General features: G+C 38.7%; 1 protein-coding gene across 5 annotated transcripts in view; it reads right to left on the bottom strand.

Moving 5' to 3' along the window:
- Nucleotides 1–3,430: 3,430 nt before the first annotated feature.
- The window catches only part of ZMYM4 (zinc finger MYM-type containing 4), a 155,129-nt gene continuing 140,584 nt past the window's right edge, over nucleotides 3,431–17,975 (bottom strand). For all 5 annotated transcript variants that reach the window (XM_012439931.3, XM_021677160.2, XM_012439925.2 and 2 more), the window contains 5 exons: nucleotides 16,304–16,455; nucleotides 10,634–10,745; nucleotides 8,627–8,875; nucleotides 6,789–6,918; nucleotides 3,431–5,891 (listed from right to left, as the gene is read on the bottom strand). In XM_012439931.3, coding sequence (XP_012295354.1) covers nucleotides 5,684–5,891; nucleotides 6,789–6,918; nucleotides 8,627–8,875; nucleotides 10,634–10,745; nucleotides 16,304–16,455 — 851 coding nt within the window. In that variant the 3' untranslated portion in view covers nucleotides 3,431–5,683. The remainder of the gene's footprint in view (nucleotides 5,892–6,788; nucleotides 6,919–8,626; nucleotides 8,876–10,633; nucleotides 10,746–16,303; nucleotides 16,456–17,975) is intronic.

The raw sequence follows: 17,975 nt of genomic DNA, 5'->3' as shown, positions 1-17,975 counted from the left end.
CTATTAATTTTGTAATTTTGCCTTTCACAATTACATCTTAGGTCAATATCCAGAGTCCACCTTTGTACATGATGTTAGTGATGGATTCTGTTTCTTTCATGTAAAAAGCCAGTTTCCCAACACCATCTATTAAAATAAACAAGGGTCTTGTGTATTAATTACTAAATAATTTTTATTTTTTTGAGACACTCTCTGTCGTCCCGGTTGAAGCGCAGTGGGGCGATCTCAGCTCATTGCAACCTTTGCCTGGCCGAACTCAAGAGTTTCTTTTCTTTCTTATATATGTTCTTGAACATCTGGAAATGACTTAAAAATGTGTTTTCTTGGCCAGGCATGATGTTCATGCCTGTAATCCCAGCACTTTGAAAGGCGAGGCGGGTGGATCACCTGACATCAGGAGTTTGAGACTAGCCTGGCCAACTTGGTTAGACCCCGTCTCTACTAAAAATACAAAATTAGCTGGGCGTGGTGGCACATACCTGTAATCCCAGCTACTTGAGAGGCTGACGCAGAATTGCTTGAACACGAGAGGCGGAGGTTGCAATAAGCGGAGATCATGCCATTGCACTCCAGTCTGGGCAACAAGAGCAAAACTCAGCGTCAAAAACAACAAAACCACAACAAATAAAATGTGTTTTCTCACCTTCCAGTATTGATAATTTTTTTGTTGTGATCGGAAGTTCCAGTTCTGTTTAGCAGTAATATGACAGTGGGTATTGTGGGTGTATTAGTTAGGATACCGGTTTGACTACTCTAAAAGAGCAAAATTAAAAAAATGACTTAAATAAAACGGAAAGTTTCTCTCTTATATGAAGGTCTGAGCTAGCAGGCAGACCAGGAGAGACAGGTGACTCTGTTCGTGAGGTTAATGTTCTGGTATGCTGCCCTTTCCCACATGGACAAAACTGGCCTGTCATGACACATTCATGTTTCAGTTCACGGGAAAGGGAAAACGAGACCAGCATGCGTTTCCTTTCAGGAATGTGGCCTGGGAGGTGTGAGCTCACTTCTGCTTCCATGCCATCGGTCAAAATGCCATCCTATGGTCACCCCTAATTACAAGGTGGCCTGGAAAATACGCTTTTTACTAAGGGAGCCACTGCCTAGCTAAAACTTGTGGGGAAGGAGCGGTTCTGTTAATGAAGTGAAGTGTGGGGAGACTGCTGTTGTACGGCTGTCTTGTTCCCAAACTGATGACATATGTAACAAGTCAAAGATGTTTCATAGATTTAGTGTTTTTCTCCCAATTAAAAAATAAATTTATGACGTGGCATTCATATGCAAAGTAAAGAAATATAGATAGGCCATGTGCGGTGGCTCATGCCTGTAATCTTAGCACTTTGAGAGGCTGAGGTGAACAGATCACCTGAGGTCAGGAGTTCGAGACCAGCCTGGCCAACATGGTGAAACCCCATCAAATACAAAAATTAGTTGGGTACGGTTGTGCACACCTATAGTCCCAGCTACTCAGGAGGCGGAGGCAGGAGAATCTCTTGAACCTGGGAGGCGGAGGCTGCAGTGAGCCAAGATAGAGCCACTGCACTCCAGTCTGGGCAACAGAGTGAGACTCCATCTCAAAAAAAAAAAAGAAATATTGGCCAGCCATGGTGGCTCACGCCTGTAATCCCAGCAGTTTGGGAGGCCAGTGTTGGTGGATCACTTGAGGTCAGGAGTTCAAGACCAGCCTAGCCAACATGGCAAAACACTGTCTCTACTAAAAATACAAAAACTAGTCTGGTGTGGTGGCATACACCTGTAATCCCAGTTACTCAGGAGGCTGAGGCAGGAGAATCGCCAGAACCCAGGAGGCAGAGGTTGCAGTGAGCTGAGATAGCGCCACTGGACTCCAGCCTGAGCAATGGAGACTCTGTCTCAAAAAACAAACAAACAAATAAACAAAACCAAAAAGCTAATAAACTCTATCACATGATCTTCCTATACATACTGATATACATGCATTTCTTCCCCCCCACTTTTTTTTGAGATGGAGTCTCACTCTGTTGCCCAGGCTGGACAGTGCAGTGGCGCAATCTTGGCTCACTGCAACCTCCGCCTCCTGGGTTCAAGTGATTTTCCTGCCTCAGCCTCCGGAGCAGCTGGGATTACAGGCGCCCGCTACCACGCCCAGCTAATTTTTGTATTTTTAGTAGAGACAGAGTTTTACCATGTTGGTCAGGCTGGTCTCGAACTTCTGACCTCAAGTGATCCATCCACCTCGGCCTCCCAAAGTGCTGGGATCACAGGTGTGAGCCACTGTACCTGGCCCCCTTTTTCAATGTAGTGAAAACATCCATGGATTTCTGTGATGTTGACTACTACTGATATGCATTTCTTCCCTAAGCACAAGTGAAGAATTTGTAATTTTATTTGATTCAACTATGTAGAATTAGTTATATAGAGTATTCTGTTTTGCAAAATCCAAAGTGCTTAACTTAGTGAAAATTCAGACTGTAGTGTGGGAATTAACATGTATTTGAAGTGTTAGTATGGGCCAGGAAATCTGTATATATTGTAATAAAAAATATCTGATATTTGAAAGCCTAGCATGTGCCAGGCACAACTTAATAAGAAAGTTACAAACACTTTATAGATGAGAAAAGTGAGGCACACAGAGGTTAAGTAATTTACCTAAAGTTATACAACCAGTAAGTAGAAACACTAGGCTCCAAAGTCTATGATGTTTCTACTATGTAACGATGCCTCTCAATCACTATTCTCTTCAATTGTGATAGCAAAGTATGGTAATAGACAAGTACTAGTCTAGAGGAGTTCAGGGTATTATTGCTTCTTTCCTAAAATTTCAACTCAGTACCCTAGGAGAACTGTTTATTCATATGGAAAATTAAATTCTGAATTTAAAGAAAAGAGATTCATTGATAGAAATTCATTTTACATTAGATTTTTGGGGAAAACTTGTTTTATGAATTTAGGAATGCCACAGGCAGGTAGGTAGAAAGCCATTATGGAATCTGAAATAACACCTGCATAATACCAAGACAATTCTAAGGTTGAAGGAAAATGCTATTTAGTCTTACATTCCCGTTTTAAACATATCTTTATACTTAAAAATGAACATATTGTTTATTCTAATCTTACAATTTCATTAAAGTTGATCTGATGCAAGCTTTGTAAATCTCAAAAAGGTTTGCCTGAAATGATATGCATAAATGATATCTGATATTTCTACCTGTTGGGACTTTGAATATAGTCAGTAAATTAGCCAAAAATGGGAACAAGTCTTTTGATGAAAAAAAGGAAACAAAAGAATTTGCAATGAAAGAATATGTTTACTTGACTATGTTTTTAAAAAATTGCCTTCTTAGAAACTGCTCTCTTTGTAAATTTACTAACTGTTAGGTCATACCAATAAGGTCAATCAGAAAAAAAGACTTCAAATTCTTTCAAGACATAAAGAAAAAGAACTCACCCATCAAATACAAATATACTATTTTATTCTAAGGGAATATTTCTGTGGTTTCTGCAAGGGGAAAACCTAAAAGTGGTTAAAAAACAAAAAAGAACAGAAAGGATGATTTAGATTTTTTTGTTTGATGTTTTTTTCTCCCCTGGAAAAAAAAAAATTAATTTTACACAATTTTCGTGAAATTAAAAAAGCAATAATCAGACGCACACATCAACAGCTACACTTATGAGGAATGACCAATAATTAATCAATATTTTCTCTTATGAATAAATTTAGGGTTCTGGGCAACTCTGTGGACTAACATGCAAATGAAATCCTGATACAGTCATTTATCTGAGTATTGGCTGTTCTCAGTTAAAAGATACAGATTTTTTTCTTTCTGGTATTTCGTAACAATTTATCTACTATGCTAACAATATTTGTTTTTTCATACAACTACAGAAGGGGAAAATGTTAGTGTTTATACAAACCGTAAAATTCGTATAGTGGGGACTATTACACCTGCTGTTTCTGGACAGTTTATTGGCAGACTCATCAGACAATCCAATTATTTGTCCTCCATATCAAACACGGTATGGAAGTAAGAAGTTTTCCAGTCAGAAATGACAAACACAGATGGAATTAATCATACAGAATCGGGGCAGATTTACTTCTTTCATACAGTTCTTGGTAACAAAAATGAGATCTGTTACAGGCAGAGGGACAGAACCATCAAGTACACAATGTCAAAGGGCCTACTTTTTAAATTTTACTTAAATGCCTTTCATTTGTTAAAAAAAAAATACACCTGTCACCCCCCCCTAAAAAATGAGATAACCTGAAAAGTCTTTCAAGATTAAAATTTCTAAGAGGCTTTTTGACATCTCTCAGTTTTATCATAGCGTCAAATTAACCTTAGCTAAATTGGCAAACATCATAAAACCTTTGATTCAAAATTTTGTGGGGAAGAAACTGAGAATGGAGATGAGGGAGATGAACTGATATGCCACACACACCTATGACTTGCAATCCTCATAGAATTACTAAAACAGCTAGAGTTTGGAATAATGCTCTCAGAAGACCCGCTTATGGATATGCAAGACAATGTCTTTGTATCCTATCCCCAGAATCCCTATTTTCAAGTTTCATAGGGCAACAAGGTCATCTTCCAAATGCTTTATATAGGAACATACTAGGACCTTTTCTACCATAATTCAGATAGCTAAGTAATACTGTATCTTTGTGGAATCACTCACAGGTTTGCCAGAGTAACGAAACAGACTATTCTTTTTGATATGACAAGGGCCTCCAGAAACTGGTGCAAAAGACAAAATAAGAGGAATTGTTTGGGAAACAGGAAGGTAAAACAATGGGAGAAAAGCTGCCACTGGGGAAAAAATGAAAATAAAAAAAGAACCCCCATTTCTGTGTGCCACAGCTCAGGCTGTGAGACAGCAGCAATACAGGCCCACACCCAGAGAAGTGGGCATTTTAGTGGGTTTCTACAAACATTTCAAGACACTTGGGGTCTGACAGGCTCCACAGATTTTCTGTGTGCATAACTAGCTTGTGGAATATCATCCCCTTTACCTTAGTTTACTCACATCCAGACCCACCGCAGAGAAAACTTGACCCAGAAAATGAAAGGGACACATTATAACGGCAGTGAAGGTCATTTTCCCTGATGTGAGGGGCCCATGGCAAAAGTTTCTGTCCTTCACATGATTGGCTTGGCAGTGAAAATCAAAATCAATCAAGACCACTTCACTATCTGTTTTAAAAAGATGAGTATTTTTATTGGGTCTTTAAATCTGGGTCCCACAGTCCTCATTTGATGTCAGTCTTAGCTCTGTACTGGTATCTCCTCTGACTTTTACGGAGGGCTTGCCCAAGTAGCCTACTGCAGCCAAGGTTTCACTCCAAAGCTACCTTTCTAAGGTCTAAGGTTACTATGGTAGAGTTTTATACAACAGTTTTCCTTAAAAATATTCCACAATTTGTTACTCCCAAACAAAATAAGATTATGCACCACTCGGAGAAATTAGTCATTCTGAAGATGTCTAAGAACTATATCACTGCCAAAGAACATTTCTCAGTTCATATTCTTTCCTTCAATTTCCATCTGTACATCCACACTGTGGGGTTCACAAGTCATCTGTTTTCCATGATCTTATAGTCAAGTCAAGAAGACTTGGACTTATACATCATTTTCCAACAGCTGGATGCATTCACAGTTTGGTGCATACCAATATGTATGAAAATAAGAACCTCACTTCCATTTTAATCTGATAATTCAACATCAGAGTCTTCAGATTTGGCTTTGGCAAGTTCTTCATGTACCTCCCTCACCATGAGAATACGTGTTAACATGGTGTCCAGGGTTCCAGGGTCTATCGGGAATGTGGAGTACCACATAGGGCTATTCGGGACGCAGGAGCGCTCAGGTTGAAGGTAAAACACATCATTCCTCTGCTTCACACTTTCAGAACTATCCACAGGGGCGAAAAAAAGGAAAAAAAATTACAAATCAGAGACTATAGGAAATATGTACTATTCTTAAGTAAACTGTGGTTTTTGCCATTTAAAAAAAAATTAAAAATTGAGGCAAACTACTTTTGCACCAACCTAATATGGCTCTCAACTTTTCTCCACTGTGACTCACAATGGGGAAAGTAATGTATCCACAAGGATAAATAGGTTTACAGGAATATTTCCTCCAAGAAATAAACTGAGATCACATTGGATTGGAAGTAAGTAAAAGTTAATATAAGACAAAGTATAAATCACAAACTTTAGTACTTCAAACATTATTAAGAGCAACAAAAAAGTCAACTCACATATGACACTATGGCTAAGAACCACATATCGGAAGTGCCCAATATCCTGGAATGAACCCCAAGGGCACTCAATACACATTATCAAGAGGCAAATGCAGCTATTACATTTCTTTTCAGAAAAAAGTGCTTTAGTGTAAATCTTACAACTCTAAAATCACAAAGTTTCTCTAAGAAAAGGACTACTTAAAAAATTTCAATTCCTTAAAAATTGTTTTTCTATTGTAGCTTTGGCAAAGCAAAATTTCTTTTCTATACAAATAACAAAGTAACCACAGATCAGATAGCACATAAAGGTTGTCCAACAGTTGTAAAGATCAAACAATAGCAGTGATTCTTGCTTTTGAAGAAATTTTCATAAAATAATTATGAAGACAAGGTAATCTGTTTTGTGGTTCAAAATCCACACAGATATGACAATGGGGAAAAAATTCATGGTAAATCCTTGTCTAAAGTCACAGGCCAGCTACTTTTCTATGTTCAAGCATCTGAAATCCAAAATATGTTAACTGCCTTCTGAGTGCACTATATTTAGTTCAGAGAAAGATTACCATTTTGACAGGTAAAACTCATAAAGTCGGACTGGGCATCTGAGTGGGTTGTCAGTATTCTCTGCCATCTCCACCCCCACTGGAACCTCATCATCTTCATTTCGTTTCCTCTTGCCAACAGTCAGTTTATCTTGAGACAGGAAATAATCATCATATTAGAGAAGTCTACTCTTTGAGTCTCACAAAACCAATGAGCTTTGCTTCGCAGCCAAAACTTTGTCATTCCCTCCCCTTCACTCACTCACACTCATTCAACAAACACTGAGTACCTATGGAGGTGTCAGGCATTATTTTAAGTGCTGGGTTTTATGGCATTAAACAATGTCCCTATCCTATGAATTTTATGTTCTGCTGCTCACCAAAGTGGGGGCACCATGACAAAACGTATGGCATTGGAGAATGTCTCTATTCTGAACCTGACTTTTTTGAGGGGAGATAGGGTCTCGCTCTGTTGCCCAGGCTAGAGTGCAGTGGCTCCATCACAGTTCACTACAGCCTCAAACCCCCGGGGTCAAGTGATTCTCCTGCATGAACCTCCCAAAATATTGGGATTACAAGTATAAGCCACTGCACTCAGCCTATAGTTGCTCTTAACAACTGGCATAGGACTTTCCCCAGCTTCTTGCATTATTACCTTAACAAAATTCACCCCAGTTTTCTATTTAGAAGCTACCTAAATAAAAAGACTTTACTAGTCACTTAGAAAACAAGCTGAATTCATTACTAATCTTGTCAAGCACCTAATCAGCAAACAGGGAAATATTATCCACCTGCCTTTCCCTCCCCTAGTTCATATCAATTGAGGCCAGATGTGGTGGCTCATGCCTGTAATTTTAGTACTTTGAGAGGCTGAGTGGGGAGGATCACCTGAGGTCAGGAGTTAGAGACCAGCCTGGCCAACATGGTGAAACCCTGTCTCTCCTAAAAATACAAAAATTAGCCAGGTGTCGTAGCACATGCCTGTAGTCCCAGCTACTAAGGAGGCTGAAGCAGGAAAATCGCTTGAACCTGGGAGGTGAAGGTTGCAGTGAACCAAGACTGTGCCACTGCACTGGGTGACAGAGTGAGACTCCGTCTCAAAAAATAAAAAAGAAAAAAACAAATCAATTGAGAGCACAAAGTGGGTTACATATATACATAAAACTAAGGAAACAGGACATAAGACACTAGATGAAAAAGATAATCTTAGTAAAGGAACAACTCAGAAAAAAGTTAATACAAAGTTGAACATCACAAATACAGATTTTATTTTAGTGATTTAAATTCTCACATTCAAAAAAATATGTTCTACTTTTAGAAATTGATTTGGGTAAGTTCATGACTTATGATTCTGTTCAAAAATAATAAATTTAATTTCTAATCCTATAATACCAAGATTTTTTAAAGATTAAAAACTGTTATTTAATAGGCTGTTTTTGAAATGCAAGACAATAAACCTAGGGGTTCTGGTCAAAAAAAGATTTCAAAACAATGGACTAAAAATTATGTAGGTTTCTTTTAACTAGTGATTGATTCATCTGCTGTTTGTAAATTAGTGATTCTCAACCCTGGTTGTAATTTAAATTCCCTGAGAAGTTTTAAAATGCAGGCTACTTGAGCTACCCAATTAAATAAAAGTTTCTAATTTAAAAGCCAATGAAAGTATATTGAAACATGATTCCTCTCCTTTTGAGGCCAGCCTTTGACCTCTCTCTAACAATAGAGAAAAATACTCAAATGTTACAATAAAGCTACACTCTTCCACCTCTAGGATTTGTAATTACCTTTCTGCAGTAACTCTCTATTTTATTACCACTACTAAGACTTCAAAGAGAAATCTGACAAACACCATCTCATACCTGGTTCTGACTCCTGCTTCTGTAGAGGTGGGAAGAACCTCAGATATGTCATCTTGGTACTGTACTTCAGAGTCCTGGTCCGTCTCATCACATGGGCAAAGGAAAGCTTCAAGTGCTCAGTAACATTCTTTAGTTGGAAGTATTTGGTATTGAAGAAAAGGAGGGTGTTTAAAAGGACGATTGGTGAGTAAGCGCCCAGCTGTTTGCACTCCCACAAATGCTCTTCTTCAATGCGAGAGAACATGTAACCTAGACAGAAGGAGGGGTACAAGAAGCAGTACTGAGCTCCTGCTAAAGAAGACTAAGTAATCTCTCAAATTCTAGGACACAGAGATCTGAAGAGAAAGACTGATTGTTCCTCTTTCCCCTCTTCCTTATGCAGAAAACTAGAAAAGGAACCACAAAGAAAAAGGCAGATGATTCCACTCAAGTAGACATCATGAGAGTCTCCTGAAACAGTTTTAATCTATTGATATTTTAGATTAGGGGTTGTTAAGCTCTCAAAAGGGCCAGAAAATAAATGTTTTGGAATCTGTAGGCCATATAGGCTCTGAACAATGCTGTTGCTATAGAAACTAAGGAGCCATAGAGGACACATAAACAGGCACAGCTATATGCCAGTAAAATTTATTTATAGGCAAATTTGAATTTCATATAATTTTATTTATTTATTTTTTGAGACAGGTGTTCACTCTGTCGCCCAGGCTGGAGGGCAGTGGCACAATCAGGGCTCACTGCAGCCTCAACCTCCTGGACTCAGGTGCTTCTCCCACCTCAGCTTCCTGAGCAGCTGGGGCTACAAGCACCACCACCATGCCCCGCTAATTTTTTGTAATTTTTATAGAGACAGTGTTTCACCATGTTGCCCAGGCTGAACTGAACCCTTGGGCTCAAGTGATCCTCCTGAGTCAGCCTCCCAAAGTCATACCTGGGACTACAGGTGTGAGCCACCATGCCCAGCCATGAATTCAACCTAATTTTCACATGACAAAATATAAATTCTCAAAAAAAAATTCCCCCAAATATTTTAAAATGTAAAAACAATTTTTAGCTCATGGATTGCAAAACAGGGAGCAGGCCATATTTGGCCATGGACCACAGTTTGCAAACCCCTGTTGGAGATCGTTAAACTTACCGTTAAGTAGTTCAGTCTCATTTAGCCAAGATCATTAAAAGGCAGACAACTCCCTCCCTCCCACTCTTCCCACCTTAATTTTTAATTTTAATTAAGAGGGGTCACTTCCTGATGACTTACCTGGGATTTTTCTTGAAAAGCAAAGGTCTTAAGGAAGAATGAAAATAAGTGGACCTTAACTGCACCTTCCTCATGATGCCCCTTAAACACAGTTCTTTCCTACCGATCTCTCCTCAGTCCTCTGCTGCTACTTCTGCATTCTACTCTTGGGAGATTATCCATAAACATGACTTAATTATTGCAAATCTTTGTCCCTGGTCCCCTCTCTGAATGCTAAATGCATCAAACCACCCTGTTGCTCAGAATTCTTCAAAGGTGCTCTGCAGCCCAAGAGAAAGGTGCGCACATTACTGAGCATAACACCGAACCTCTGCTTTCACTTCGGCCTGAGACCTGGAGTGAATTACGGATTTGTCTAATGACATTTGGTCAAAGATAATCAAGAACGAGGACTTAACTCTCTTAACAACAGGTCAGTATACATACAAACTACTGAAAAAGGTCCACTGTTAGCAGATATGATATGTGAAAGCTACACCACTGCTACCAGATCAAAAATGGTTTCTAAAAAGTTAAATGTAACTTCAAATTCATTTACATTTTCTGTAATTAGTATCTATACATGTACTATATGAAATTTACAGTTTTCCTAAAACAATCAACAATAAACCAAAGACCTTCTGCTCAGAAGCCAAAATATACTATAAATCTGGACAGAAATAAAAATAAACAACTGTTTTTAAAGATAACCATAAAACTTAAGCAATTTAAGAAAGCACATCATGAAAACAATAAAAAAAAAATCACCCTACCATTAGGAAGTATTGTAGGTTCCCATATTTTCAAGAGTTTGGTAAGTTCAATCATAAATCTGGAATAGGGCTCAGTAAAAATGTTATCTATTCTACCATTTTCAAACAGGTACTACAAGAAAAAAAAGAAAATATACATGTTGATAAAAAGAAAACATGAGTTCTTAAAAAATTATTGTAAGAAATACAGTTTACCCTTAATTTTTGCCCTTACAATATTATAAACCATGTTCAAACTCTCAGTACTTTAGAGATAGCTGTTAAAACACCAGAATTCAAGCTAATGGTCCTTTTCGTGTTAACATTGCCTTCGGCACTGACCTTGCAAGGGAGTTTATTTCCTTTTTAAAACACGGATGGTACAAAGTATTATAAAAAACCCTTTACTTAATTCCTAAAACTGACATACTAAAAATTGGTTCCAATGTACATGTCCCAATCGTGTTCTTCCTGTTTCATAATGTGTATCTGCAGATGTGCTCTTTTGTTTTTTACCCAGATACAAGATCATTTCTTGCAATAATACAGTTAGCTAATGTCAGTTGAGCTGGGGAAACCCAAATTTATAAACTATTTACTTGGAGCCTTCTAACTACAGCTCTCAACTCTGCCCCACAACCATCAAAAAAGTTCAAAAAGTTCGTCTTATTATAGGACATTAAACTATGTTAATTATAACCACCAACAACCATATCATAGGATAGAACAAAAGAACAGCTACAGTTTAAAAATGTATTGAGCCAGGAACGGTAATCCCAGTGCTTTGGGAGGCCAAGGTGAGAGGATCACTTGAGGTCAGTAGTGCAAGACTAGCCTGGGCAACACAGTGAGACCCATCTCTACAAAAAATTTAAAACAAATAGCCAGGGGTGGTGGTGCATGCCTGTAGTCCTAACTGCTTGGGAGTCGGAGGCAGGAGGGTCATCTGAACCTAGGAGTTTGAGACTGCAGCTACGATATGAGCTATGATCATATCACTGCACTCCAGCCTGGGCAACATAGCAAGACCCTGTCTCTTTTAAAAAGTACTGATGGTACAGATCAAATAAAATCAATTGGAATAGGGACATACCATAAGTGGTAATAGAATAAAAGGCAGCGTGTAATGACAAGATATAATTTTTTGGTGTTTTTAAGATTCAGCATTTTTTATATTTCCATGGCTATCTTGGTTTCTTGCATTTCTATCTATGTATGATTTGGAGAGAATTATTTCCATTTAAATTTATTCTGGCTAATAAAAATTACCACTTCAATAGGTATTTTTTTTTTTTTTTTTTTTGAGACGGAGTCTCGCTCTTGTTACCCAGGCTGGAGTGCAATGGCGCGATCTCGGCTCACTGCAACCTCCACCTCCTGGGTTCAGGCAATTCTCCTGCCTCAGCCTCCTGAGTAGCTGGGATTACAGGCACGCGCCACCGTGCCCAGCTAATTTTTTTGTATTAGTAGAGACGGGGTTTCACAATGTTGACCAGGATGGTCTCGATCTCTCGACCTCGTGATCCACCCGCCTCGGCCTCCCAAAGTGCTGGGATTACAGGCTTGAGCCACCGCGCCCGGCCTCAATAGGTATTTTTATGAGGCCTCCTCAAAGGTAATTTATGATCTTATTGCCAGATTACAGTTTGTTGCTGAACAGTAATTCTTTTTCTTCTTTTTTTTTTTTTGAGACGGAGTTTCGCTCTTGATACCCAGGCTGGAGCGCAATGGCGCGATCTCGGCTCACCGCAATCTCCGCCTCCTGGGTTCAGGCAATTCTCCTGCCTCAGCCTCCTGAGTAGCTGGGATTACAGGCACGCGCCACCGTGCCCAGCTAATTTTTTGTATTAGTAGAGACGGGGTTTCACCATGTTGACCAGGATGGTCTCGATCTCTTGACCTCGTGATCCACCCGCCTCGGCCTCCCAAAGTGCTGGGATTACAGGCTTGAGCCACCGCGCCCGGCCTTTTTCTTCTTTTAATATAGTCACTTTCAAGCTTAAAAATATATCTTCATTATTGAAAAAGTTCAAAATACAGGAAAAGTAGACTATTCAAACTCATCACACAAAGTCAACTACTATTCATATGCAAAAATGTTTCCAATCCTTAAAAAATTTCTTTATACAGAGGTGAGTTTTGTACAGTTACAGCAATATAACAGTACATATAAAATACATGTTGTTTTAAAAAAAAAACTCTTACCCCTTAACCAGGAACAAGACAAGAATACCTATCCTTGGCTGGGCGCAGTGGCTCATGCCTGTAATCCCAGCACTTTGGGAAGCCGAGGCGGGTGGATCACGAGGTCAAGAGATCAAGACCATCCTGGTCAACATGGTGAAACTCTGTCTCTACTAAAAATACAAAAAATTAGCTGGGCATGATGGCGTGTGCCTGTAATCCCAGCTACTCAGGAGGCTGAGGCAAGAGAATTGCCTGAACCCAGGAGGTGGAGGTTGTGGTGAGCTGAGATCGCGCCATTGCACTCCAGCCTGGGTAACAAGAGCGAAACTCCGTCTCAAAAAATATAAAAATAAAAGAAAGAATGCCTATCCTTGACATTCTTCTTCAACACTGTACTGCAAGTCCTGGCCAGAGCAGCCAGGCAAGACAAATTAATATAGAGCATTCAGATAGGAAAGGAAGAAATAAAACTATCTCTAGTTGCAGGTAACAGAATCCTACATATAGAAAATCCTAGAGAGTACACAGAAAAATGAATTATTAGAGCTAATAAGTGAATTTAGCCAAGTTGCAGCATACAAGCAACACACAAGAATCAGCTATATTTCAAGCTAGCATGAACAATCCAAACAGAAAATTTAAAAAGTCCCATTTACCAAAGCACCAAAAAGAATAATATTTGAGAAGAAATGTAACTAAAATGATGTTAAAACTTACACACTTAAAACCACAAACTGCTGAAAGCAAAAATTAAAGAACAACTAAATAAATGGAAAGACATCCTGTATTCATAGATCAGAAGATTTAATACTGTTAAAATGGCAATATCCTCCAAATCAATTTACAGATTAACTGCAATCATATAAAAATCCAACAACTTTTTGCAGAAATGGAAAAACCCATCCTAAAATTCATATAGAATTTCAAAGGATCTTGAATAGCCAGAAGAATTTTGAGGAATGTGATTTCAAAACTTACTACAAAGCTATAGTATAAGTTTCAAAACTGTGTACTGCCCTAAGAATAGCCATCTATAGACAAATGGATTAGAACTGAGAGTCCAAATTAAACCCATCTATATTTGGTCAAAAGATTTTCTACAAGGGTATCAACCCCATTCAATGGGTAAAGAACAGTCTCTTCAACAAATGGAGCTGAAAGAACTGGATATCCATATATAAAAGAATGAAGGTAGACCTTAGCTCATACCAGATACAAAAATGAACTCAAAATAGTTCAATGACCTAATTATGAGAGCTAAAATCATAAAACTCTCTGAAAAGAAGAGGGTTAAATCTTCATGTCCTTGAATGTGGCAATGGATTCCTAGTTATAACACCAAAAGCACAGGCAATGAAAGAAAAGAGAAAGGAAAAGAAAAGGAAGAACAAAAAAGAAACTGAACTTCATTAAAATAAAAGAATTTGTGATTCAAAGTACACTACACCAAGAAAGTGAAAAGAAAATCCAGCGAATGGGAGAAAATATTTGCAAATCACATCATCTGATAAAAGCTTACTATCTAGAATATAGAGTTTCTACATCTCAATGACAAAAAGATAAACAATCCAATTTAAAAAACAGGCAAAGGACTTGATATAGTTTAGATACTTGTCCCTTCCAAACTTCATGTTGAGATCTGATCCCTAATGTTGGAAATGGGACCTGGTGGGAGGTATTTGGGATATGGAGGCAGATCTCTCATGACTGGCTTGATGCCCTCCTCCCAGTAAGGAAGTTCTCCCTCTATTAGTTACTATGAGATCTGATTGTTAAAAAAAGCCTGTCACCTTGTCCTCACTCTCTTGCCATGAGACGCCTGCTCCTCCTTCACCTTCTGCTGTGATCACAGATGCCATGACTGGAAGCTTCCTGAAGCCCTCACCAGAAGCAGATGCTGGTGCCATGTTTCTTGTACAGCCTGCAGAACCATGAGCCATGATTCTGCATGATAATTTCTTTATAAATTACCCAGCTTCCGGTACTCCCCCATGGCAATACAAACAGACTAAGACAGGACTTAAATAGATATTTCTCCAAAGAAGATATACGTGTGGTCAAAAAGTACATGAAAAGATACCCAATGTCATTAGAGAAATGCAAATTAAAAACACAGTGAGGTATCATTTCATACCCACCAGAATGGTGGTTGTTTTTAAACAAAACAAAACAAAACAAAAAACCACCACCAAAAAAAACCACAGAGAAATTAACAAATGTTAGCAAGAATGTGGAGATACTGGAATCTTCATACACTGCTGATGGAAATGTAAAATGGTGCTGCCACTTCGGAAAACAGTTTGGTGGTTCCTCAACAACTCAGTCATAGTTACAAGACTCAGCAATTCTACTCCTAAGCATATATGGCAAAAGAATTGAAAACAGGTGTTCAAACAAAAACCTATATATGAATCTTCATAGTAGTATTATTTGCAATCACTAAAAGGTAGAACCTCAAATGTCTATCAGTGGATGAATGGATAAACAAGATGTGGGATACCCATATGACAGAATAGTATTCAGCCATAAAACGAAATGCTGTACTGATTCATGCTACAACATGGATAAACCTTGAAAACATAATGCTAAGTGAAAGAAACCAGATACAAAGGGTCATATAGTATATGAATCCACTGAGACGAAATATCCAGAATAGGTAAGTTCAGAGAGACAGAAAGCAGAGACAGTTGCCAAGGATCGGTGGAAGGAGTAATGCGGAGTGACTACTAAATGGGTTTGAGGTTTCCCTTTGGAGTCATAAAGTTATAGAACAAGACAGTGGTGATGACTGCACATCAAGAATGTACCTATTAGTCCTACTGAACTATAAACTTTAAAATGGTAAATTTTATGTTATGCTTATTTTCCCATAACATAAACAAATAAATATCACACTGTATATATAAATCTGCAAGTTACTTTTTTTATTGTTTTCCCTTAGGCAGAGTCTCACTCTGCCACCTAGGCTGGAGTGCCAACGGCTTACTGCAGCCTTTAACTCTTGGGCTCAAATGATCCTCCTGCCTTAGCCTTCTGAGTAGCTGGGACTGGAGGCATACACCACCATGCCTGGCTAATTTTTTAGTTTTTGTAGAGACAGTGTCTCCCTATGTTGCTCAGGCTGGTCTTGAATCCCCGGCCTCAAGTCATACTCCCATCTCAGCCTCCCAAAGTGCTAGGAATACAGGTGTGAGCCACCACACCTGGCCCTGCACTTACTTTTTAAAATACATGCCTCTAAGAATTTTCTAGGCCAATAAATACAGAAGCAAGCCATTCCTTTTTAACTATTTTACAGTATTGCACAATATGGACATATTATAGTTGACTGACCCATAAAGCTTGATTAATACTTGGGTGGTTTCCAATTTGTTGTTAAAAATAATGTTACAATGAAAATACCAGTATATATCTGGGTGTGTACATGTGCATGTAATTTCTATGGGGACATATTCTGGTCAATGGATTTGCTAGGTTGAGGAATCCATATGTTTAACTTGATACCTGTTGAATTCCAAGGCACAAGTATAAGATACTGTCTGGATCATATTTTTCACCATTTGGTCTCCGCACCTCTTGGATAAACTGGCATAAGCCCAAACTCAACTCAGCAAAAGTGCAGGACAGAATATCTTCCTTCAGCTTGATAGAGCGGACTGTAGAAAGGTAGAAAACATCTCATACATTAACTTTTATAACAAACATAGTAGCATTACTTGATTAACTGAATAAACATTGAATACTACTGTGCCCTAGGCACTGTGGTGCAGACTAGTAGATATTAAAGACAGATTCTGATCTCAAGTCTACTTAAGTTAGGGAAATAAAGACATGTGCATATGGTACAATACATGCTATGATAGAGGTTTTCCTTAAATGGCAATCTATGAAAGCAAATGAGGGCTATCCAATAGGGAAGAGTCAGGTTAGATTCTGGAAAATGTGACACTAAGGTAGACCTTAAAAGGTGAGGAAGAGTTAAACAGGTAGATAGCTTAAGAATTTCAATCTGAGGATATACAAAAAGGCTTCCCAAAGTATAGTCCACAAAACACTAGTCTTATGTGAGAGCTGGAGAATACTCAATTTCTAAGATCTGATAAATTCAGAAAACACGAGATACTCTATTTGTCTCTGAAGAATTCACAGTGCTTAATGTTACATTAAAGGCTCTGAGTATACCTGCAAAAAAGAAAGCTGTTTAACTTTCTTCAGCTAGTGTTTGAATACAGAACACCTCAAATAATGAATAACAACCTCTTGCCTTTGGAAATCCTAGAATACAGTATTCCCTTTGCTAGGTCACAGGTTGAAAAGGTTCAGGGACTTAGGTGTACAGGACAAGGGAGGAAGGGCAGGCGGGGGCAGATCACCATCAGCCCCATTTCTCATATTAAGGTTTTGCAGACAATGAACTGAATTAATTTTGAGCAAGGGAGTTATCCAATTTGATTTGTAGTGGTCCTACTACAACAGGTTAATCCACATTGTGGGGCCAAGATTAAAACACCCTTTCTAGTCATTGCTCTTCTGCATTTAGATAAGATTACATACACACGGGCTCCTGTGAGTTGATTTTACTTAAAGCAAGTGTTATTTCATGACAGCACAGACCACATTTGCCTTTTTCACCCTAGTACCTAGCATCATACCTGGTACATAAGAGATCTTCAGTAAGTATTTTCTCAATGAAAGGGTGGTAGAAATCGGTTGCCATCCCCTATAACAACTGCTTTGCTTTTTTTTTTTTTTTTTGCGTTTAGGCTTAGTAGTCTAAAGCAGTATTACCTCTCCCTTTCCACTATCGCCCTTCCCCCACTTTTTAGGTTTTATTTTTATTTTTTTTAGAGACAGGGTCTCACTCTGATGCTCAGGCTGGAGTGCAGTGGTGCAATCACAGCTCTCTGCAGCCTCAGAACTTCTGGGCTCAAGAGATCCTCCTGCCTCAGCCTCTTACAGTGCTGGAATTACAGGTACGAGCCACTGCACCCAGCAGGTTGCTTTTTTAACTTAAAACACGCTACTAGGTGGTTAATGGCCTACTAAATCTCCACAACAGGAGTACATTTACACAGCCTTGGAGCAAACAGATTACACCTGATCTACAGAAACTCAATGAGTTAGTCACAACCCACAGCAGCAACTAAGTGCTCCAATAAGAACAGTTACATGTGTC

Source organism: Aotus nancymaae, unplaced genomic scaffold, assembly GCF_030222135.1.
Source record: "Aotus nancymaae isolate 86718 unplaced genomic scaffold, 86718_ANA_hifiasm-v0.15.2.pri h1tg000053l, whole genome shotgun sequence".
In the NCBI taxonomy this organism is placed as follows: domain Eukaryota; kingdom Metazoa; phylum Chordata; class Mammalia; order Primates; family Aotidae; genus Aotus; species Aotus nancymaae.
This window is presented reverse-complemented; position numbering and strand designations above follow the sequence as displayed.